General features: G+C 53.6%; 1 protein-coding gene across 2 annotated transcripts in view; it reads left to right on the top strand.

Annotated features, from left to right (window-relative positions):
- The window catches only part of WISP1 (WNT1 inducible signaling pathway protein 1), a 32,744-nt gene extending 10,072 nt beyond the window's left edge, over nt 1-22,672 (top strand). The window contains exons 2-5 of one of the 2 annotated variants that reach the window (XM_021088876.1): nt 5,723-6,002; nt 13,387-13,647; nt 17,102-17,292; nt 19,524-22,672. In XM_021088876.1, the coding sequence (XP_020944535.1) occupies nt 5,723-6,002; nt 13,387-13,647; nt 17,102-17,292; nt 19,524-19,823 (1,032 nt within the window). In that variant the 3' untranslated portion in view covers nt 19,824-22,672. Of the gene's footprint in view, nt 1-5,722; nt 6,003-13,386; nt 13,648-17,098; nt 17,293-19,523 lie in introns of both variants that reach the window. The other variant, XM_005662842.3, reaches the window with a different exon arrangement.

Raw genomic sequence — 22,960 nt, 5'->3', positions numbered from 1 at the left:
TCCTGGCCCAGGCCTGGGTCTGCGTTCTCTCGCTGCCCCCGGGGCCTTTCTTTACAGCAAAGGAGGGAACAGAAACTCCTTCCAGGTAGGGCAGCCCTTTCCTAAACACCCCCGCGCCCCCAAGTCCCGCACCCCCCTGGCTGGCTCAGGCTATTTCTGTCTCAACCCTGCCCCCTGGTGGAGCATCTGGGTGTGGCTACCCAGACGTGGGCAAACCTAGCCCTGGGACCATTTTTTTCTGTTCATGGGGTGCTTGCCCAGGGCCTGCCAGGCGCAGTGCTGGGCACCCAGGAGTCGAGAAAGGGCAACCTGTCCCTGACAAGCCCACGAGGCTCCTGTCTCCTCCTCCAGGGGCCCTTGGCAGCTTGGGCTCCACTCCATTACAATTCTCACCACCCTTCCTCATGTGGAGGACAGGGCTGGGGGCTCTCTGGGGTCTCCTTTATAAGACACTAATCCCATCCATGAAGCTCCATCCTCAGAACCTAATCACCCCCAAAGGCCCCCCATCATCTTTAAAGGTTAGGATGTCAACATATGAATTTGGGGGAACACAAATTTCAGTCCCTGGCAGACACGCTCAGGGGGTCTTTGTCATGGGGAGCAGCTCTTTTTCGATTTTTTGCTCTTTCTTCAGTCTTTCTCACAACACATTCAGAGCAAAGGACATCCTTTTCAATTAACCGCAGGGGGCCTGCTTACCGAGCCACGTGTCACCCCATGAAATCACAGAATGACATACATTCTGCAGGTCAGCCTGGACCATTTCGTGGAAGGCTGTACACAGTACTGGTGAGTTAGGCTTGTAAGTGCTGTTCAAGAAAATTACGCATTAAGAAAGAAAGATGGGAGTTCCCGTTGTGGCTCAGCAGTAAAGAAGCTGAGTATGATCCATGAGGACGCAGGTTCGATCCCTGGCCTTGCTCAGTGGGTTAAAGATCCAGCGCTGCCATGAGCTGGGGTTTAGGTTGCAGATGCAGGTCGGATCCTGCGTGGCTGTGGCTGTGGTGTAGGCCAATGGCTACAGCTCTGATTTAACCCCTAGCCTGGGAACTTCCATATGCTGCAGGTGTGGTCCCAAAAAGCACAAAAGAAAAAAGAAAGGAAGATGGCCTAGAATGCCCTCACCTGCCCTCCCCTGACCCAGTTCTCTAAGACACGATTCCCATTCAACCCCCAGGAGTGCAGGTCAAAATACAGATTCTGGGCACAGCATAAAAGAGCTGCCGCTGAATAGTCCAAGTGGGCTCCAGGCATTTGTATTTTAACAAGGTCCTTTGGCCAATGGTTCTCAACCTCGGCTGCATTCAGAACCACGTGGATAAACCCAGCGCCCAGCCACCGGCCCAGACCACTTGGGTCAGGCTGTCTGGGGACAGGGGCTGGGCAGTAGCATTTATTAAAGCTTCTGGAGGTTTCTAACATGCAGCAAAGTTTGGGAGCCACCGCGGGAAGTGACTGAGGTGCCACCTGGGGTTCACTGAGGAGCGAGGAGGCAGGTGATTGGTGAGGCCCAGGAGCTGAGGGGCTGAGGGGGCAGAACTGGGCAACAGCCTGAGCCCTGGGCACCCCCGGAAGCATCAGGGCGAGACCCCCACTCCCTGTCTTCCCCCCATAGTCACAGCAGTGTCTGCGGGGAGTCTACATCCAAAGCCGCCTCTTTTTCTCTTTTCTTTGTTTCTTTTTACAGCCACACCATAGTATATGCAGGGTCCCAGGCTAGGGGTCAAATCAGAGCTGCAGCTGCTGGGCTACACCACAGCCACAGCAACGCGGGATCCAAGCCGAGTTTCCGACCTACACCACGGCTCACGGCAACACCGATCCTTGACCCCCTGAGTGAGGCCAGGGATCGAACCCGCATCCTCATGGAGACTAGTCAGGTTCCTAACCCACTGAGCCACAACCAAAGAGAACTCCATAAGAGACTTTTATGGGAACAACCACAATTTGGAAGTGACCAAGGCTGGATGCTCGAGGGCCTTCCCCAGACAACATTCTCCTGTCTCCTTTCCTCCCCTTTCTTCACCCTTAGCCTCTGCTGTTAGAAAAAATGATGCAGGCGCCATAGGGCAGGGAGTTTGTCATGGTCCAAGTATCCAGACCAAGGGCAGGCGGACCTGCCACCACGCCGTCTTGCGCATTCACGGTGCCTGATATAAAGAGTGTGTGTGTGTGTGTGTGCCCGCGCAATCACTTCCCCTGGGGTGTGGATGCAGGACAAAGCAGTCGGGATTGAGAGGGTGGTGCACCAACCCCAGGAGGCCCTGGGATCCAAAGGGCCTCCCAAGGCCACAGCTCTCATCAAGGATCTTCTCTCCACCCGGGGCTGGGAGGTTTCCAACCACTAGATGGCGCCAACATCAAGGGCTTGGTTCAGAGGACCCAGAGCCTGTCCTTCCACTGCCCTGTGGGTACCATCTCCTGCTTCCGCAGGGCAAGGGGCCCCTCTCCTGAGCTTCCTTTGAGGAGCTGTGTGCCCTGGGGCTCCCTGCATGCCCTTGGAAAGGAGATTTCCTTCTGGGGAGCTTGAACTTGCTAATGGTCAGGAAGCTTACCCAAGGCCACCCACAGAGAATCCATAGCTGTCCTGGGTTCCCTGCTATTTTCTTGACAATCAAACTTAATCAGAGGAGTTCCTGCTGTGGTGCAGCAGTAATAAACCTGACTAGTAACCATGAGGACACGGATTCGACCCCTGGCCTTGCTCAGTGGGTTAAGGATCTGGCGTTGCCATGAGCTGTGGTGTAGGTGGCAGACATGGCTTGTATCTGGCGTTGCTGTGGCTGTGGGGCAGGCCAGCAGCTGCAGCTCCAATTCGACCCCTAACCTGGAAACTTCCACATGCTGTGGGTGCGGCCCTAAAAAAAGAAGTCTTAACCAGGGTGGAGAGGAGAGTTCCCGGAGGGTGGGTCTTGACTGTCTAAGAGACACCCAGGCCCCTTAGAGTGAAAAATGCCCCATCCATCCATTCCACCAGGCGACACTTACAAAACCCTGCCCTGTGCCATGGGCTGTGTTTCAGGCCCACAGAGAGAAGGAAGGCACAGACCCCACTTTTATAAGCTCACATTCTAGTGGGGAAGGTAGCACCCCTAACATAGCCTGGGAAAGGCAAGGTGGGCTTCCTGGAGGAGAGGGCTTTTTGATATCCTCTCCCAAAAGTAGGTCCTGAGGGACCATCATAGATAGTCCCAGGATTCCTAAAGCTCTGGGCCACCACTGTCACAGACTGACGAGGAAAAACCTCATGGAGTCAGAGAGAGGAGGGTTCGTGTGTGTGTGTGTGTGTGTGTTTGGTTGGTTCATTGATTTGGGGCTTTGGGAGTTTGTTGTGTCATGTTGTATTTTTCGAGGAAAAGCAAACAAGGGCAGGCAAACTAAATGCTTCCCAGATGAACACAGAGCAGCCCCGCCAAGCTCCAGAGCAATCGGCTCCCATCCCACAAACCTGTCTGAAACCAAGCCTCGCGGTAACAAAGCCTCAAATCTAGGTTTGCATTTTTGACTTCCAAAGGCGCTTTATTTGCCAAATCAATATTTACTGAACTTACGATGTGCCAAGCCCAGAACCAAGAGCCCAACTAATCCAGCAATTCAACCTGGACCACCTCTCCCGGCCTCTGGTCCTCACAGCCCAGCATGCAAGCATGCACCCCACTCCCAGCAGCAGAGAGCTTCCTGTTCTGGTGCTCAGAGAGCTACTGGCTGCTCTCCCCCCAACCCCTGCCAGATGCTCAGCAGTCTGTTCGTAGCTCATATCGTAATAACTCAACTCTGAGGTCTGCCTCTCCTATAAGCTGTGGCCTCACAAGCACAGGAAGTTTTAAACTCCATCTTCAAATGCCTAAAACTTAAGAGAAGAGCGACCATGAGCCAACACAGCAAACGTTTGTTGAGTGACTAAAAGAGCCCAGAGCAGGCAGAGGTAAAGAGTGCAGAAAGGAAAGATCAGAGAGTCATTTGCATCAGGGCCCCAATGTGGGACATGTCATCCTGGTCCTGTCCCTCTGCCTCTTTGGGTCTGGACTTCCTCCTCGGGAAAAGGGAGAAGAATCTGCATAGCTCAGCATGTGTTGTTCAGAGAATGAGGTGCCGGTCTATCACTTCCACAGAGAAGGGCTCCTCTGGTTCAAGATAGAGGAGACAGCCTGTGTGACCCCCCACATAAGCCCTGGCCCCCACCTCTGCCAACCAGCAGGGACCACCAGCCTCGGGGAGGGAAAATGCCTGGGAGCACAGCCCGACCCCTCCCTCTGCAGGCAGTTCCCTTCCTCCCTGTAAAGAGGGAGGGGCCAGGATGGCGGTCTGGGGAGGCAGCAGAGGGGGCAGGCAGGTGAGTGGATCCCTGACACTCAGGCAGCTTGAAGGTCCTGACCCTGGTCCCCACCCCAGGGAGCCTCCTGTTCTACCTGCCTGATCTTCGGCACAGGGACGGCTCATCTCATTGCCCTTCCCCCATTGGCCTGTTGTCCTGTCCGTCACATTTGCCAGTATGAAGATGAGCCTATGGGCAGGGGGATGGGAATGGGGCCCTGGGGAGAAGGGCAGGTGGGGGAGTGGAGCGGGCAGCCCTCACCCTTATCACAAAAGAAAAGGACCCCTGGCTGCTGGGCTTTCACTGGCAGCTGGACCATCGCTCCCCTCGCCTCGGGGGCAGGGCGAGCCAGCTTCAGGTGCCTTGAGGCTGGACACCTGTGACCGACCGGCTGGACCCCACTGCAGCCCTTTCCCTTGGCTTAGAGGGGAGAATAATAATAATAATAATAATAATAATAATAGGATAATAGGTCAGCTGGCTGAAATCTCCTTTTAAATGAGTCAAGTGGCTCTTAAGGACCCTTAGTGGAATAGAGAGGATGGATCTTTAGGACGGAGAGAAGGATGATGGGGTGAAGGGTGATGGGGTCTGGGACGCGCCTCGCGGCGTTTTGGGGAGGGTGAGAATAACACACCACTAGGTATAAAAGAGATGGTTAACCAGAGTCTATTGTACAGCACAGGCACATCTACTCATTCGTTGGCAGTAACTTGCATGGGGAAAAAGAATGGATGTATTTCTATGTAGGACTGATTCTCTCTGCTGTGCACCTGAAACGAATACAACTCTCTAAGTCAATTCTACTCCAATAAAATTAAATGTTTTTTAAAAAGAAGAAAGTTCCCATCACAGCATAGCAGGAACAGCGGCGTCTCTGCAGCTTCAGGACGCAGGTTTGATCCCCGGCCCAGCAGAGTGGGTTCAAAAATCTGGCGTTGCCACAGCTGCGACATAGGTTGCAACTGTGGCTCAGATCTGATCCCTGGCTTGGGGACGCCACATGCTGCAGGGCGGCCAAAACAGAGAAAAAGAGGAAGAAGGTGTTTACGTAAAGCCTCAGCTCCCTCGACTATAAAACAAGGTGCCTCACGGACCTTCCTGGTTTCGAGGTGATGGGCAAGAAAGGAAAACATGCGAGGGATTCAGAGAATTTCCCCCCTCTCCCCACCTACCAGCAGGGGATTTAGACACTGGCTTAAGATCTCTGAGCTCCTGGCTCCTCTGTCCTTTCTGTTTCATTTGGGAGAAAGAAGATGCCTGGCCATCAAAAGCCCTGGAGGAAAAGAGAATTTGGTGTAAACCTTTGAGCGCCGTGAAAACTGGACGGTGATGGCAGGTCTGGGGCTTTGACACCCCGGCCTGGCAGCCCCCTTTATGTCTGCCCTTCGCCCTCCCCCACAGGCCTTCTCTCCAGCCCCCACGGCCATGGCCTTCACCCCGGCACCTCTGGAGGACACTTCTGCACGCCCCCAGTTCTGCAAGTGGCCATGCGAGTGCCCGCCGTCCCCACCCCGCTGCCCGCTGGGGGTCAGCCTCATCACTGACGGCTGCGAATGCTGTAAGATGTGCGCTCAGCAGCTCGGGGACAACTGCACTGAGGCCGCCACCTGTGACCCCCACCGGGGCCTCTACTGCGACTATAGTGGGGACCGCCCGAGGTACGCAGTAGGAGTGTGTGCACGTAAGTGACACCCCCCCACCTTCCAGCCAGCACCCAGCACCCCCAGCTCTGCCCCCCCCATTCCCCCTCCTCTGGCCGGCTCCAGTTCTGCAGGAGGCACCCCCCAGTTCAGTCCCTGATTAGGGACCAGAGGCTGCACCCCATTTCCTGCGTTCCTCTTGCATACAGATCCTGACTCCCTTCCCTCTTCTCCATCCTGGAGGCATATCCATGGCTGACTCCAGGGGAGAAGGAGCCCCCAGCAAAGACCTAAGCCTGGTTTGGTTCTCTTAGGGGTAGGACTTTTTGCAGGATGCCTGTGACCTTCCAGGGGCACCAGCACCCTGTGGAGATTCAGATATTTTAGTATTGTTGTAAATTAAAATAATACGGTTTAAAAATATCTAGTAGGGAGTTCCCGTTGTGGCTCAGTGGTTAAGAAATCTGACCAGGAACCATGAGGTTGCAGATTCGACCCCTGGCCTTGCTCAGTGGGTTAATGATCCGCTGTTGCCATGAGCTGTGGTGTAGGTCACAGACGTGGCTCGGATCTGGCATTGCTATGGCTCTGGCGTAGGACAGCAGCTACAGCTCCGATTAGACCCCTAGCCTGGGAACCTCCATATGCCGCAGGAGAGGCCCTAGAAAAGGCAAAAAGACAAAAAGACAAAAAAAAAAAGAAAAAAAGGACCCAAATAAATAAATAAATAAATTAAATAATTAAAAACATCTAGTAGCCTTGAAAGAATAAAATCCAGCAGCCTGTATCCACCATGTCCTACCACCACCCCATTCCTCTAGTGACTGCCGTCACTTCTTTTTAGCCCTATTCAGTACATGTCTTCCGATATATGTCGACTGACGGAAAATATCAATTGTGGATAATTTAGTAATGACTCTATAGGATAGCTGATGACTTAGCACCTTAATACCACCTGTACCTCCTCCATCTTCCAATATCAGAACCATATTTTTGGTTGTAAACCACAACTTAACCACAATTTACAATATTATGACTATGTAAGTTTCACTGCAGCATGAGATAGTATATGCGTTTGAATTTCCTTTATTATCAAGTCTTTTGTTTTTCCTGGGGTTTCTATTTGCTTTCGCTTTTGCTTTCTCCATGGTCTTTATAGGAGCCCACACTGCATGAGAGTTTTTGTTGTTGTCTGTTTGCTCTTCAAGGGAAATCTTTGTTGTTCCCAGAGCTCTCCTTTCTGGGACTTTCTGGTCTCTTGTTACTACCTGGACTGGGATTTGCTTCGCTTGAATCATGTAGGCATTTATTCAAGATACATGACCCAGCTTGATGAAGAGAGGTAACTAGGCATCAGACGCAGTAGCCTAACTTCTGAAAAGTTACACAAAGCCTCATAAACCCAAGAATGCCTTTCCTCCCTTGATGCTGACTCAAGCTTTCCCCATAACCTCCTTGCCTATTCTCGCACAGCAGCCTCTCATCCTCAGCGGGCCCATTACATTTCCTGAAGTGGGGTGTTGACAAGTGCTTTCTTATGTGCACTTTCTGCTCTTTTGACATCCGCTCATGCTGCCGCTTTCATCCTAAGTCGTCTGTCTTTGGCTTTCCATGTAACCACCTTTGAGGCTCCCATCTTTCCATTTTTCCCTCTTTTACTAAGACTCGTTATTAGCCCCACAAAACACTGTGTTCAGAGAGAACCTGTAGCACCATCTGCACAGAAACATTTGACACAATTAAAACTATTTTCCCTGGAATTCCTCTTGTGGCTCAACAGAAACGAATCCAGTGAGCATCAGTGAGGACGCAGGTTCCATCCCTGGCCTCACTCAGTGGGTTAAGGATCTGGCTTTGCTGTAAGCTGTGGTGTAGGTTCAGATGTGGCTTGAATCTGGTGTTGCTGTGGCTGTGGAGTAGGCTGGCAGGTGCAGCTCCGATTTGACACCTAGCCTGGGAACCTCCATATGCCGCAGGTGAGGTCCTAAAAAAAAAAAAAAAAAAGACCAAAAAAAGAAAAAGCAAAACAAAACACTATTGTTCTTGAGGAGCTCTCTTATGGCACCGCAGGTTAAGGGTCCAGTGTTGTCACTGCAGTGGCTCCAGTCACTGCTGTGCCACAGGTTCGATCCCTCGCCCAGGAACTTCCATATGCCATGGGCGTGGCCAAAAAAACAAAAACAAAAAAACCTGTTATTCCCGAGTCCTACTCTAGACTTACTGATTCAAATCCCTTGGCAGTGCGGATGGGAATCTACGCCATTAACCAGCTCCTTGGGTGAGTCTCATGCTCAGATTTGAGAGTGACGGCTAATACACACAGTCACCCATATACCTCTCCCCGTGCCCAGGTACGGAAACCAGGCTGAGGCTTCCTGCACTAGAACCCCCTCCGGTTCTGTGAGACGGTCTCATCATTCTTTCCCCCTTTTACAGAGGTCCTTCAAGGTCATTAAAAAGGAAACTCATTGTGACTCTACTCATCCCTAAAGTTGCACTTCCATCTCATCACGTGCCAGGTGCCACAGCTTTACAGACCTCCTCTCATGGACCCATGGACTGTTCAGACCCCAGGCCCGCTTCTCTTGCTGGTTTTTACCACCAGGGGCCTGGAAACCACCTTCCCAATTCCGATCCAGCCCCACCTCCTCCCTCTTGGTATATCAGGACCTGCCTTCGTTCAATAGAGCCTCTCACCTCCCCCCTCATCATCAGTCTCTGTGTGTTTCCTTTCCTTGTATTTGGAAAGAAGAATGTGGCTTTCAGGAGACTGCAAAAAGTATTACACTCGCCAAGGGTTCTCTGGTCATCTAGGTTTACAGACATTGGAATCATCAAGTTCAAGGGAAACAGAAACTTTCAGAGGTTTTCAATGTGCACGTCCATTGTCAAATTCCACAAGGGGAGCTATCGCGAGACAACTTTTCTCTTCCAACTTACTGGTACCGTGAACTCTGCTGTCCAAGCAGATTTTCTCCCAGTCTCCACCCCCCCCACCCCCGCCACCACCACGTGGCATGCATACATGTGCACACACACACACACACACAATTCGCTAGTATTCTACTGAATGTCTTCCCAGAAATGCTGCCACGGCGTCTGAATTCACGAGACCCTAACGCAAGAAAGCAGGAAGTGCAGGGTTTCTGAAGGCGATGGAGAGGAAGATGCTTTGGGATGAGAGGGGAAGAGAAAGAAGAGTTCCTCTAAACAGACACAGCAAATGGTGAACAACCAATCCACAATCCACAGGCCCACAGGACATGCTAAATCTGTCCTTAGAGGTGGGAGTGTCATTAGGCCAGGACAAGGTAATAAAAATAAGCAGTTGCAAAACAGGCATGGATAATAACTCAGAGAGGATGGCATGGACAATGGTAACCTAGCGAATGCAAGCTTTGGCTGTCAGAGGTCAAGCGTCCTGGGTCCCAGCCATGGAGGCCAGGCAGAAAAGTGAGCTTGGTCTGGTGCCGGCTGCTCAGTTCTCAGGAGAATCCAAAAATCCAGATTTGTAAGTGTTGGCAACACATTCAAAAATTTTTTGAAAAACACTCTGTGGGCCAAACTAAATACATCTGTGGGCAGAGAGTGACCTCTGAATTGGACTGTTTGGCTATTTTGGTTGTACAAACAGGATTCTGCATTCAGTGCAGAGGGGTCAGGCTGGAAGGCAGTGTGGTTTGCTGGAAGGACTGTGAAATGTACAGGCAGATGGACTTGGGTTTGGAACCCTGGCTCTGCCCCTCGCTGGTTACGTGACCTTGGGCACGTCACGTAAGGAGCTTGATCTAACCAGCCTTGCGTGGTGGTTGGACTTAAACAAAAGATTTCAGTAGGGCCTAAAATGTGACTGGCTGCTCGTGGTGACTGCCTCGTTTGCCTCAATTGTCCTCTGTAGAGGTCACCTTAGCCCAGTCCCCATCATCCGCACAATTTGGGAGCAGGTTCTGCTTCTAAGCTCAGACTCCCCAGTCGGATGGAGTAGACAATTCATGCATGTTGTTGGGAGCTAGACAACCTGAGCTGGAACCCCAGTGTCATCACTAACTAGCACAATGGTTTTAGGAAGGCTGCTTAACCTTTTTAAGTGTCAGCTTCCTCATCAAGGAAAATGCAACAAATAATGCCTACCTCCTTGGGTGTGTGGGAAGCTGAGTGCCTGATACAGAGCAGAGGCCCAGTGCAGGGTAGGACTCACCCTACCATCCGTCCATCCATCCATCCATCCATTCCCTCCATGAACACAGGTTCGTGATAATACAAGACGGGGTGACAGTAAGGCATGGCCCGCTGTCCCTCCTCTCATGCAGCAGACAGACCCCCAGGAGGGTGGGTGAGGGCTGTGAATGTCCAGAGGACACAGCAAGGTGACTTGAATTCCTGGAAGTTCCTCAATCAGAGGAAGGCTCAGCAACGCGTGCCTGGACTTGCCAGTCAGGATGGTGAAGGAAACTGGCGAGAAGCTGGTCCTTCAATCAGTGAGAGAGCAGGCGAATGAGGAAGGGGAACCAGAGTCTGCTGATGAGACCATCCGCAGCTGTCATACGGATTCATCCATCCCTTACCCGCACCCCAAGCTTTTCAGATGCAGAGGTTCCCAGTTCTGCCGAGAGGCTGGATTCACCAGGACAGTTACCAAGGGCACACAAATAAAAACACCACAGCCCAGCTCTGCCCCCTTATACCCATATACCGGGACATGATGCGGGCATCAAAATGTTAAAGAGCTTCTCTGGCCGTGCCATGGGGCGGCCCATGATGAGAACCACGGTGCTGAGGGCTCCCAGGCACCCAGCACTCCTTCTCCACACACAGAGGCAGAGATGGGCTCCGGCACAGTCCCTTCCCTCCCGCCACCAACACACATGCGCGCGCGTGCGCACACACACACACACACACACCCGCTTGCACCCGCTCCCTGGAGCCAGAGGGCGCCACCGGGAGTGACTCATGAAGCAAAGATGAGTGATTCACCCAGCACTTCCTCCGCTTTGTTTTCCTATATCCCCTCCCCCACTGGTGTCTGGTGGAAGGAAACGGACCCTGGAGTCAGCTCCCCCGGGCCTGGGGTGCAGCTTCATCGGTCGCCAGCTGGGTGACCTTGAGCTGATGAATCACTATCCCCCCTGAGCTCACTGTCCCCCAAAGGAAGAAAACAAAGCTTCCCCGCTACGGTCACTGCCAGGAGCACACGAGATGATGTATCAGGTGGTGCCTGGCATGAGGTCAGATGGGCAGTGCCACCCCCTTTCCTGTCTGCACCTCCTCTGGCAAAATCACCTCCCAGGAAAACCAGCGGTCACCCCCAACATTCCCATAGGCTGTGATCCTGCCCCTGCTGCTCTGCTGAGTCGAGCTCTGTCGCCTTGGGCACGTGACTCGGCCTCGGTGACACTGGGGTTGCTTTAGGTGAGAATGAAGGTGATGACGTGTGCATGCGAAGGCTTTCTTATATGACGAAGTCAGCAACGCCAGGAAACTTAAGATAAAGTGGGTTGGGTGACCAAGAACCTTCACTCCTGTTAGAAGGATTTTTTTCTTTCTTCTTTTTTTTTTTTTTTTTTTTGTCTTTTTAGGGCCACACCCACAGCACATCAAAGTTCCCAGGTTAGGGGTCAAAGCAGAGCTGCAGCTGCCGACCTACACCACAGCCACAGCAACACCAGATCCGAGCTGCATCTGCAACCTGCACCACAGCTCAAGGCAACACTGGACCTTTAACCCAGCGAGTGAGGCCAGGGATCAAACCCACATCTTCATGGATACTATAGTGTGTTTGTAACTGGCTGAGCCACCACGGGAACTTCTGGGATTTTTTTGTTTGTTTGTTTGTTTTTAATGGCTGCATCTGTGGCCTATGGAGGTCCCCGGCCAGGGACTGAACCCCAGCCATAGCTGTGGCCTATGCTGCAGCTATGGCAACACCAGATCCTTTAACCCACTGCACCAGGCTGGGGATCAAACTCATGCCTCTGCAATGACCTGAGTCGCTGCAGTCAGTGTCATAACCCACTGCACCACATCGGGAACTCCAGCGATTATTATTATTATTATTATTATTATTAACCACCTTCAGGCGAAGCCAGGAGATAAGCTTCAACTCCTGGCGGACTGCAGATGCCAAACTAACTCTCCTCGGGTGGACGCTCTTGCTGCCCTAGGCGCTCTGCCTCCGCTTCCAGACACTGTCCTCAGGGCCCACCTGACATCAAGAAAGGGACTGTGGCCGGGGGCCCGGCAGCCCGGATCTCTCCTGGATCCGCAGGCTTGCAGATCCAACTCCGCACGGCCACTCTGATGTCAACCAGGCATCTTGTGTCTAGTGAAGAACTTGAGTCCACCCCTGCCCCCTCGCAACCCTGCTCCTTCCAAGGCTCGGGTCTCAGAACTAGGGGTCCTTAAGGGCGCTCCTCTCATCCTTGACCCCATCTGTCAGAGTCCTTCCAAGTCACTCAGAACCTGAGCGCCCCCACCCCCGCCCGCCCCGGCTCTCTGGCCCTCCCTGGTCCAAGCACCACCACCTCTTACCTGGCTTCCTGGCCTGGTCTGTACCCCCATCAGTCTGTTCTCAGCTCAGCATCATGAGTGTTCTCGTGAAGCATCATTTATAGCCTTGGCCCGGCAGTTACTCATTGAGCACCTACTGTGCGCCAGCCTTGGGCCCGGGCTCCAAGAGTGTCACATGCTCCTCTGAGCCTCCAGGGAAGCCCTCGCTCACCTCCTCTCCTTCCTCCTGCCCTTCTCTCTCCCTCTCCTGCCTGTTCCCACATCCCAGGTTCTCCCACCTGGGCTTCTCCACCTGTAGTCCCCTCCCAGCCAGAAGGCTCCTCCCCCAACACCAGGGCCCCTCTTCACCCCTTTCCCACCTTTGCTGAAGCATCACCATCCCAAGGAGGCCCTGCCTGCCTTGTTTAAATCTGCAAAGCAGCCCCCCCCCCTTCCTTCACTACTAAATTCCCAGCAGGTGAAACACTCCATAAATATGCATTGAATGAAGGGAGTCTTTGTTCCATCTGGGATTGGTTTTATATGACGCCTGCCTCCCTCAGAACCAGGACCCTAAAGGCTAAGAGGACCAAGACTGTGCCACTCGCTGGGATAGGACCAGGGGCGGGCCTCAGGGGTCCCCGACCCGCCCATGTGATTGCCCCCCTCCCCCCCCCCGCCCCCCCGTCCAGCCCTCCAGACTGGCCCCGCGTGTTACCGATTGGGGAGCAGTTGAAGCTATCAACGAACTGTCTCTCCCTTTGCTCAAGGCCAAGAAACTCCCAGAGGCGGATGCGCCCAGCTGCTTCACCCCGCTTTGCCTTTGCCCTTGGCCGGGGACCCTCCTCCCCGGCGGTGGGAGCAAGGGGGAGGGGGCGGACTTGGGGGGCGGTCCAGCAGCTGGCGGGCTGCCCTGACCCACGGCGCCTGTGTCCGCAGAGGTGGTCGGCGTGGGCTGCGTGCTGGACGGCGTGCGCTACAACAACGGCCAGTCCTTCCAGCCCAACTGCAAGTACAACTGCACGTGCGTGGACGGCGCGGTGGGCTGCACGCCTCTGTGCCTCCGTGTGCGGCCCCCGCGCCTCTGGTGCCGCCAGCCCCGGCGGGTGAGTGTGCCCGGGCGCTGCTGTGAGCAGTGGGTATGCGACGACGACGCCAGGAGGCCACGCAAGACTGCGCCACGCCACACAGGCGCCTTCGGTGGGTGCTGGGCGCGGGGCGCCGGGGTGCACGGGCCCTGGGGGCGGGCTGCAGACCCTCCTAGGGCTCTCACTGCCTGTGATTGATGTGAGCCCCTGAGTCTCAGTCCCCAGTCCACGCTCAGGAGCAGTGTGACTTTGGGAAAGTCACATACCCTCTGGGACTCTATTTCTCCATCAGTAAAATGATAACCTGTCCTGGGGGATCCTCCACGCAGAAAATGAAGAAATGCTTTGTAAAGAAGGAAGCCAGACACTTTATTATCCTACTTAAGAGATTAAGTGGGGAGGGGTGGAGGTGGAGGAAGTGGGTGTGGGGGAGGGTACCTGGGAGGGGAGGCTTGAGCAGCAGGTGCTAGGGCGAGAGAGAGAGAGAGAGAGAGAGAGAGAGAGAGAGAGAGAGAGAGAGTAGATGCCTTACCCCCTCTGTGGGGGATGGGTGGACAGGGGAGGCTTCGGCCAGGTGAGCCAGGCCAGAGGAAGCCCAGGAGAAGGAGGACAGGGCCTGATTCACCCACAGTTTGCAGAGCCTAGCCAATGCCAGACACTTAGCAGGTACCAAATCAACGTTTGTCACATGGATGGGGGATGGATGAATGGATGCCTGGAGGGAGGGGTAGGCTCAGGAGACCTGAACCCAGCAGTGGGAGCAGATCTATCAAGGAAGGGACAGATGCAAGAGGCCCTGCAGGAGTGTGACAGAAGGTCTTGGCGTCAGTACAGGGCGTAGGGTGGAGGAGAGAGGCGTCGTGGGTGACTCCCCCGGTGCGTCATTACCTCGGACAGAATATAAGGCGTATGTTTGGGGAGGTGATCTCCAAGTTGGGGATGGGCTGAGATTGAGGCTGGTCACCCCCGCCCATGGGTTCACGCAGAGGAGCGTCCTATGGGGGCAGCATTGGAGGAGGGAGAGAGAGCTCCAGAAATCTGCCTGGAGCTGCTGACCGCCTGGGGTAACTTGCAGAGTGAGGGAGGGGGCGGGGCGGAGGGCTAGAGGGGGCTGATGTTCGCGGGTGGACAGAAGTGGAGGCCAAGGAGGAACCGGAGGAGGACAGCCAGGGACGTGAGAGGAAAACCAGGAGCGTCTGAGGACACGGAGGACAGCAGATGAGGACACTTGTAGAAGGCAGGTGTCCACCAGGCCGGTGGACAGGAAGGAGCGAGGGAATGGCAAAGGAGCTCCGGCGTCCTGAGGGCACAGGTGCATGAGACTCTGCTCCGGGAGCCTGCGGGGAGCAGAGTTTTTCAACCTTGGTTGTGACATCAGCACTAGGACGGAATCCCTCTTAGTGGAGGAGCTGGTCCCGGGCTCTGAAGGAGCTTTAGCTGCATCCCTGGCCTCCATCCAAAAATAGCTCCAGAGGAGTTCTCCTTGTGGCTCAGCGGAAAGTAATCTCACTAGTATCTATGTGGACGCAGGTTCAATCCCTGGCCTCACTCAGTGGGTTAAGGATCCGGTGTTTCTGTGAGCTGTGATGTAGATCGCAGATATGGCTCAGATCCCACATTGCTATGGCTGTGGCGTAGGCCAGGGCTGCAGCTCCAATTCGACTCCTAGCTTGGGAACCTCCATATGCTGCGGGTGTGGCCTTAAAAAGACAAAAACAAAACAAAACAAAACAAAATAGCTCCAGACATTGGCAGTTGTGACCTGGGGGGCAAAGTTGCCGTCATAGAGAATCAGTGATTGGCCCCAACACACCACCACGTAAGGTGGGAAAGAGAATGAAGCAGAGAAAGACAAATCCAGAGGCAGGACAAAGGCAGGAAGCAAAGGTTTTCAGAAGCCAAGCGAGGAAGAGTTTCAAAGAATAAACTGGACAGGGAGGGGTGGGGGAGGGAAGGAGAGCAAAAAGGGGAGGGCGTAAAGGCCAGACGATTGAGACCTGTCCCCAGGTTGCCACCCACAGTGGTCTGACGGGACCAGGAAGGAGGTTGGTCCCCCGTCTGCCCTGGCAGTTCAGGGATGCACAGCCGCTCTGCATGGGGCTTGGGGTGCCCCACCCGGGCTGAGCAGCTCCTAAAGCAGCAGCCTCCGGTCCGTGGAAGAGGAGGCAGGGGAAACTATGTCCCCTGAAGTCCCTCCAAGACTCCCTTGGCTGAGCCACAGGAGGGTCATGGCATGGGGGTGGAGCCGTGGCTGTCTTCCCATCTCGTGTCATTGTGTGTGGCCCAGTGACCCCCTTCTAACCAAGCACAAGCAGAGCCCCTGCCTAGCGGGTGACCCAGAAACCAAAGCCCTTTCATCCTCCAAAGCAAATCCCTCCCCACCGCCTCCCTCCCTCCCCGCCTGCAGCCCCAGCTCAGTGCAGCTCAGCCCCTCCTCTCCTCCATCCTCAGAAGCTGCTCTAGTCTTTCTTCGGTCTTTCGAGCATCCTCTTCTCTCACTTCTTCATTTCTGCATCCGTTCATCCACATCCCCTGCACACCCGCTGTCTCTGCCTGTTCCTCTCTGGCTCCCGTGCACCTGTGTGGCAGGTTGGACTGGCTTCCTCTTGGGGTCTTTCTCCTGGGTTCCTTATTCCATCCTTCTGTGGGATCGCTCCTTTGTCTCACTGGCTTTTTACCTGCCTCCATCTCTAGCTCACTCCAGTTTCCATTTCTCCAATGATTATAGAGCCCTCCCCTGGTTCTAGATGCCAGGATACACGCACTAATAGAACCAGCCAAGCGTTGGTGTTCAGTTGGTCAACAGTCAAGTAGCCACGCAAGCTCACATTTACTGAGGGCTTGCTGGGGGCCAGGGGCAGCTTGAGCACTGTCGCGTGTGTGAACCCCTCCTTTCTGTCCACAGCCAGGGACAAGAGGGAGGGAGGTGCGTTGTCAACCCCATTCACAGGTTGAGCGTGGGTCACGGAGGTGGGAGCTAGCTTGTTGGAAGCAATCCAGCTACTAAGTGGCTGCGCTCAGAGTTGAACCCAGGCAACTAGCCTCTGAAACCTGTGTGACTCCAACCTCGATGCCCTCAGCATCACCCAGATGAAATCCTAGCCTACGGTGGGTGCAGGCCCTCCCCTTTGACTCCCCAGATAAACGTTAATCTCTGCAGGGGCAGGAACAGTGTCCTTGAACCTTCCAGCTGCCTGATGTGCACTCAGTCAATATCCGGGCCCTTTTATTGCCATGCCAGCTGCACAAGGCAGATGGTATTGTCACAATAGGGAGCCTGAGATGATGTAGCATCACACAGCCTGTAGGTGGTCGAGCAGGGATTGAATGCAGGTCCGCCTATCCCTAAAGATGGTCCTCCCTCTGGAGAGGCATAGGATGCTCAGAACAAGTCCTCCTCTTCCTGGAAATCCGTGCTGGTTCGAAGTTACCTTGCCCTCCTGTGCAGAGGGACCGCCCGTCTCTCTCCTCTCTGAGGTTCAGGGTCCCTTAGGGTGGGGACAGTGGGGATAGGGGGCTAATGGAGACTGGAAACTCACTGGACATCTGGTCCCCACCCGTAGCAGCCACAGACGAGGTAGAGCCATGGCACAGGAACTGCATAGCCTACACCAGCCCCTGGAGCCCCTGTTCCACCAGCTGCGGCCTGGGGGTCTCCACCCGCATCTCCAGTGTCAACCCCCGGTGCTGGCCGGAGCAGGAGAGCCGCCTCTGCAACCTGCGGCCCTGTGACGTGGACCTCCGGCCGCGCATCAAGGTGGGTCCGCCTCCCAGGGTGGGGCAGGTGTCGCGGAAGTAACAGACAATCCTGGCTTTGAGCTTGGCTCCTGGGCTTCCCCATGGTGGCCGTTTGTAAAATGGGAATAATAAAACCCATGTCATCCCAGCTATTTGGGATAACGTGTGTCCCCGGGGTTGGTGGGCTGTGAATTACACTCAGTGCAAGTGGTGACCACATTATTAGAACCAAGGTCGCTCTGGAGGGAACACAGGGCTCTCCCATGAGAGTTCCTGTTGTGGCTCAGTGGGTGAAGAATCCCACTAGTATCTATGAGGCTGCAGGTTTGATCCCTGGCCTCGCTCAGTGGGTAAAAGGATCCGGCGTTCTCACAAGCCGTGGTGTAGATCTCAGATGTGGCCCAGATCTGGCCTTGCTCTGGCTGTGGTGTAGGCCGGCAGCTGCAGCTCCAATTCAACCCCTAGCCTGGGAACCTCCATATGCCACAGGTGTGGCCCTAAAAAGAAAAAGAAGCGCTCTTTTGTGATGATTCTGAGGGCCCCTCGCTGATCACCCATTGTCCCTCTGCTCCTGGCTGGCCCACGCCTGTGTGCAAGGGCCTGGCAGCCACCCTGGGTGATAGGGGACAGGGGGCTCAGGACAGCTGGAGTCCATCTGCTGCTGGCTGCCTGTGGCTGTGGCCGTCCTCTCTGCATCTCTGAGCCCAGTGCCCTCCTTGAAGAGATGCCGGAATGGATCTTAGATGTCCCTTCCAGCTCTGAGAGTCAAAAATGATTCAGAGAAAGGGTGAAGGATGGACTGGCCCCAGTAGACGAAGACCCCCAGTCCTCAGAGTTAGCAATGGATCTGATTTGCTTAACTCAGGGCCCTCGTGCCTTAGGACTGGTCATCTGTCTTGGTGTCACATGAAAAATAAAGAAAAACTCAGCACTGATACCATTTGGGGATCACTGAGTGTTTCTTGGGGATGCTGAAGAAAGGGTTGTCCAGTATACAAGAGAGCCCAGCTTCCTTGACAGCTTAGCTGCAAGTCCTCCTGCAGTATCAGACATTGGACACCTGCCCCAGTCGACTCCGTGACGGCCACCTGGGTCCTTCCACCTCTTCCTCCTTCTCCTCCTCTCTTCTTCCTCTCTGATTACTTCCCTGCCACGCTAGCTAGTGTGTGTGCGTGTGTGTGTGTGTGTATTTTTTGCCACCCTGTGGCATATGGAGTTCCCAGGCCAGGGAAACTATGCCACAATAGCGGCAGCATAGGACCCTTTAACCCGCTGTGCGGGGCCAGGGATCGAACCTGCGTTCTGGTGCTGCAGAGATGCCGCTGATCCCGTTGCACCACAGTGGGAACTCCTAGCCACTGTATTCTTAATACTTGGTGCCCAGGAGGTATCCAGCAGATGTTTCTTAACTGAAAGCATGAAAGGGAAAGTCACCAGCAAGAGGAAAAACAAGAGTAGGGTCCTAAGCTGGGTGAACGCACGGTGCCTTCCCACAAAGCTAATGCTTATCCCTTGCTGTTGGCTCGTGATTTCCACCCACGTTCATTTGCATAATGATGTGCCCGAGATAGCGCTCGGGTTGTGTAATTCTTGGGCCCCACTAGCCATTTCTGGCACAGGGCCTCTACATAGTAGACCCCAGCAAGCCTTGGTTTGGTGAGTTTGGTAAGTGCCTACTAGGTGCCAGGCACAGAATTAAACTGAGGGGACACAGAAAAGAGCCCCGTTTTCCAGTGGGTCACTGCCCAGTGGAGAGACGAAGGTCCCTTTAAATAATGCTGATCTAACTGAATATGTTGCATGGTAAGTGTAAGTGTGTGCGTGAGAGTCTGGGGGAGGCAGAGGAGGAGGTTAGGGTGAAATGCATCCCCCAATCATGGAGGTCACGATGCCTCTGCCACTAACCCTCTGGGGACGCTCAGTTGGCTGAAAGAGCGACAGAGGCAGCCCGTGCTGGCGAAACTGTCACGGGACTGCGCATTGGCCAGGCGGAAATGCAGGATGGAAGGGGAGTTTCGGGTTGAGAGGTACCACGGCAGCAAGGCAGTCAGTCCCCTTCTGTCCTGCTTCCTCCTGCCTAATGCAGCTGGGTCTTGCCGTCTTTGGAACAGTCCTTCCTGGTTTGAAGATGCTGCCAACTCGGAAAGTCAGGAGGAGGTTCGTGGCGAGTGACACGGGGAGAACTGCGGGCTTGGAGGGAGGAACGTGTGGCACCTCTGAGCGTCTCCACTGACACCTCCTTTCCTGCAGGAAGGGAAGACGTGTCTGGCCGTGTACCAGCCAGAGGCGCCTGTGAACTTTACGCTCGCCGGCTGCACCAGCACGCGCTCCTACCGGCCCAAGTACTGCGGGGTCTGCACGGACGGCAGGTGCTGCATCCCCTACAAGTCCAAGACCATTGACGTCTCCTTCCGGTGTCCCGACGGGCCTGGCTTCTCCCGCCGGGCCCTGTGGATCAACGCCTGTTTCTGCAATCTGAGCTGTCGGAATCCCAATGATATTTTTGCCGACTTGGACTCCTACCCTGAATTCTCAGAAATGGCCAACTAGGCAGGCACGAAACACCGGCTTGAGGCCTGGCCTCATGCTTGTAAAGCAGCCAGCCTTCCAAGGCCCACACTGCGCCTTTTTTTTTTTTTTTTTTCAGTCCACTTTCCACTTGTTTCTAATGACCCCAGTCCAGACCCGTGGCCCCCTTTCCTGTCTCAGACCACCCAAAGCACCCATGAGGGTGCCACTCAGGCCCAGACAGTGGGTCCTCTTCTGAGTAGCATTCCACATACACTCCAAAGAAAGTGCCTGTCTCCAGCTGTTCTGGACAGCAGTCAAGCCTGACCCGGCCTGTCTAGGTCACCGGAAGTCCTGCTGGATCTTGCCCAAGTCCCAAGGAACAGAATCAGCTAGGCATTCACCATCACTGCGTCTACCTCATTAGACGCAAAAACAAGAGTCTCTTTGGGTCCATTCGGAAGGATGGATGGGATTTAGGACAGCGGACTGGTCCCATTATTTGGACCTGGCCAAGCAGGACCCTAATTGACCGTGTCAACCATGGCACACCAAACTCTCTCTCATTCCATAGATGTGTGTATCCCAAGGCCCCCAAACATTTGCCAAGTGAGGTGAATGGTTATTTGGTTTTGTTTGTCAGTGGACAAAGGTATCCATTAATCTGGGCATAGTTAAGTTTCTTTTCAACCCTGCACCATGAAGGGTGTAGCTTGGGTTCGTCCCGCTCAGAAATGCCTTTTGATAAACATCCTTCTTGTTCCTGGGGGTAGTAACCAGTCAGTACTCCAGGGTCAAAGCCAGGTCAGCCCACTTCCAGAAAGAGCAACTGACCCCAGCACCAAATCTGCTGCTCATGGACAGGACATTGGGCTCGTCCTCGCAGCGAGACCCTCTCCCTGCTGGAGGGCTCGAGGGAGCTGGTAGAGTCTCACGGGGTGTGTCCTGTGACATTCCTCTGCTCTTATGGAGACTTGGGTCCAGGTTGAGTGTGAGTCAAATCAGGAAGTGGGTCCACCCACCAGGAAGTGGGTCCAGTCTGCCGAAGCCTGGGTGGCAAGGGTCCAGAGCCCAGAACGTGTCTCTCTCTGCCTCAGTGACCCACTTGGCAGACCGTGGGTCTGTGATGCACACAACCCAGCTCTGGGGTGAAAATAGAGGTTTACCAGTTGTTTCAAAACGGAAACCTTTTTAACAGGGATGAAAAGCCAAAAGGGTTTGAAGCTAAAAGAGAAAGGTGTTATTAATGGAAATAAGGCTGTTATTTATTTTGTGAGTAAAATATAAATATTTACTGCTTTAAATCTTTTATTTCGTACCCTCTACAGGTCAAACATTGTTCTCAGTGCTTTACAGACTCCATTCTGCTAGCTCATGGACACTTCCAGGTCGCTTTGAAAAGCACCTGTTATCATTTCTGTTCTGGCAAACGTGAAAGCTCACAAAGATAAGAGAGCTTGGCCAGAGTTACCCAGCTGGTCAGTTGTGTGTGTGGGGGGGAAGGTCAGAATGCACATCCAAGTTGACTCAACCCTATAACCCCCTCCCCTCCCCCCACCCCTACTTCAGAGCTTCTGAATGTGCCAAATCAGGAAATTGCATCAGGATGCACAATGCCTCATTGTTGTTCTGGGTTCTTATTATTTACTGTCTCTCTAACTTCTTTCCCAAGAGGAGAGAGTGTCTGACGTTCAGGTTATTTAGGTACCTGAGCATCCAACCAAAGGTGAGATAAACAAAACCCCGTGAATCCCTTACAGATCACTCCCTCCTTCAGATCAGAACCAGCCTGCAGTCGTGTATTTCAAGAGGATTCTTTGTACACGATGCTGCAGGTGGAAGGACGTTGCAGTTATTCCTGGGGGATTCTGGGGGGTGTGCAGAGGAATCCCTAGAGGGAAGAAGGAGGAGAGTGTCCCCTCCTGACTGTGACTTCCTGAATGTGCTGTCAGGCTTACCGCGTGCTTAGGATGTATTTGATGGATAAAAGAAGGTCTCTTCTTCCAAAGTGCCTGGCGGTCTGATTCTTATCAGCCAAATCTTAAATGCCATAGAAAAAGAGAAATTTAATATTGAAAGAAATGCACATTTTTATTGAGAAAAAGAGTTCCCAGGTGGCTCAGTGGGTTAAGGATGCGGTGTTGTCTCTGCTATGGCATGAGTTTGATCTCTGGTTCTGGAACTTACACATGCCACAGGCGTGGCCAAAAAATTAAACCAAAAAAACCCCAAGAATTCTGGAGTTCCTGTCGTGGCACAGCGGAACCGAATCTGACTAGGAACCATGAGGTTGCAGGTTCAATCCCTGGCCTTGCTCAGTGGGTTAAGGATCCGGTGTTGCTGTGAGACCCCCCCCCCCGGGGGGTTTTGCATATGCTGAAGATGCGGCCCTAAAAAGGCAAAAAAAAAAAAAAAAAAACCCAGGAATTCTATGTGAAGAGAATTTATCCCATGAAGAAACTCTTCTCTAAGTCTATGTGGGTGGTGTTGGATTTTCATAGAATGAAGCCACCTACCACCTATGAATGACAAGGACTAGATGAGAACTGATCCCCTGTGAAATTCAGCAGACACCCAAGAGCTGGGTTCGTACTGAATTTGCCTCCCAATTTGGGAAAACGATTGTCACCACCAAGACCACAGGCAGCCTGGCTGCAGGCATTGGGGGTTATCCTAGGAATGGGTGGGATGGGGTGGCCACAGTGGCCCAGTTTGTGAAACAGATCTGTCCTGTGCAGGCCCCCAGGGAAAGTCTTGGCTCCGTGTTTTGAAGTCATGGGGGAGGCCATGTGGGGCCCTGTAAGGAAACTCTTTGCAGCAGTCAGAATTACCCAGCTGTGGCATGACCTGCTTCAATAAAAGTAACAAATAATGGAAAAAAAGAATGAAAATAAAAAAGTGTCTCTCTCGAGTGCTTGCTTGGTGCCAAGTACTCGGCTGAGTTTTGAATTATGTTACTAATTATCACAGCAATTTTGAGTAAGCATTTTATAGAAACTCTGAGGCTCAGCAAGTCTGAGAAATCAACCAAAGAAAAGTTGAAACGCAAATCCCAGCTTATGCCACTCTGCCTTGCTCTTGGACCGGCTCCAGGCAGAGCCTGAATGAGCCCAACTCTAGTGTCACGTTGGCGGGAAGGATCAAAAAGAAGGAAAGGGTTCCCATCATGGCTCCGTGGT

This window comes from Sus scrofa, chromosome 4 (genome assembly GCF_000003025.6).
Source record: "Sus scrofa isolate TJ Tabasco breed Duroc chromosome 4, Sscrofa11.1, whole genome shotgun sequence".
NCBI classification, from domain to species: domain Eukaryota; kingdom Metazoa; phylum Chordata; class Mammalia; order Artiodactyla; family Suidae; genus Sus; species Sus scrofa.
Note: the sequence above shows the minus strand (reverse complement) of the source record. Positions and strands in the feature narration are given on the sequence as shown.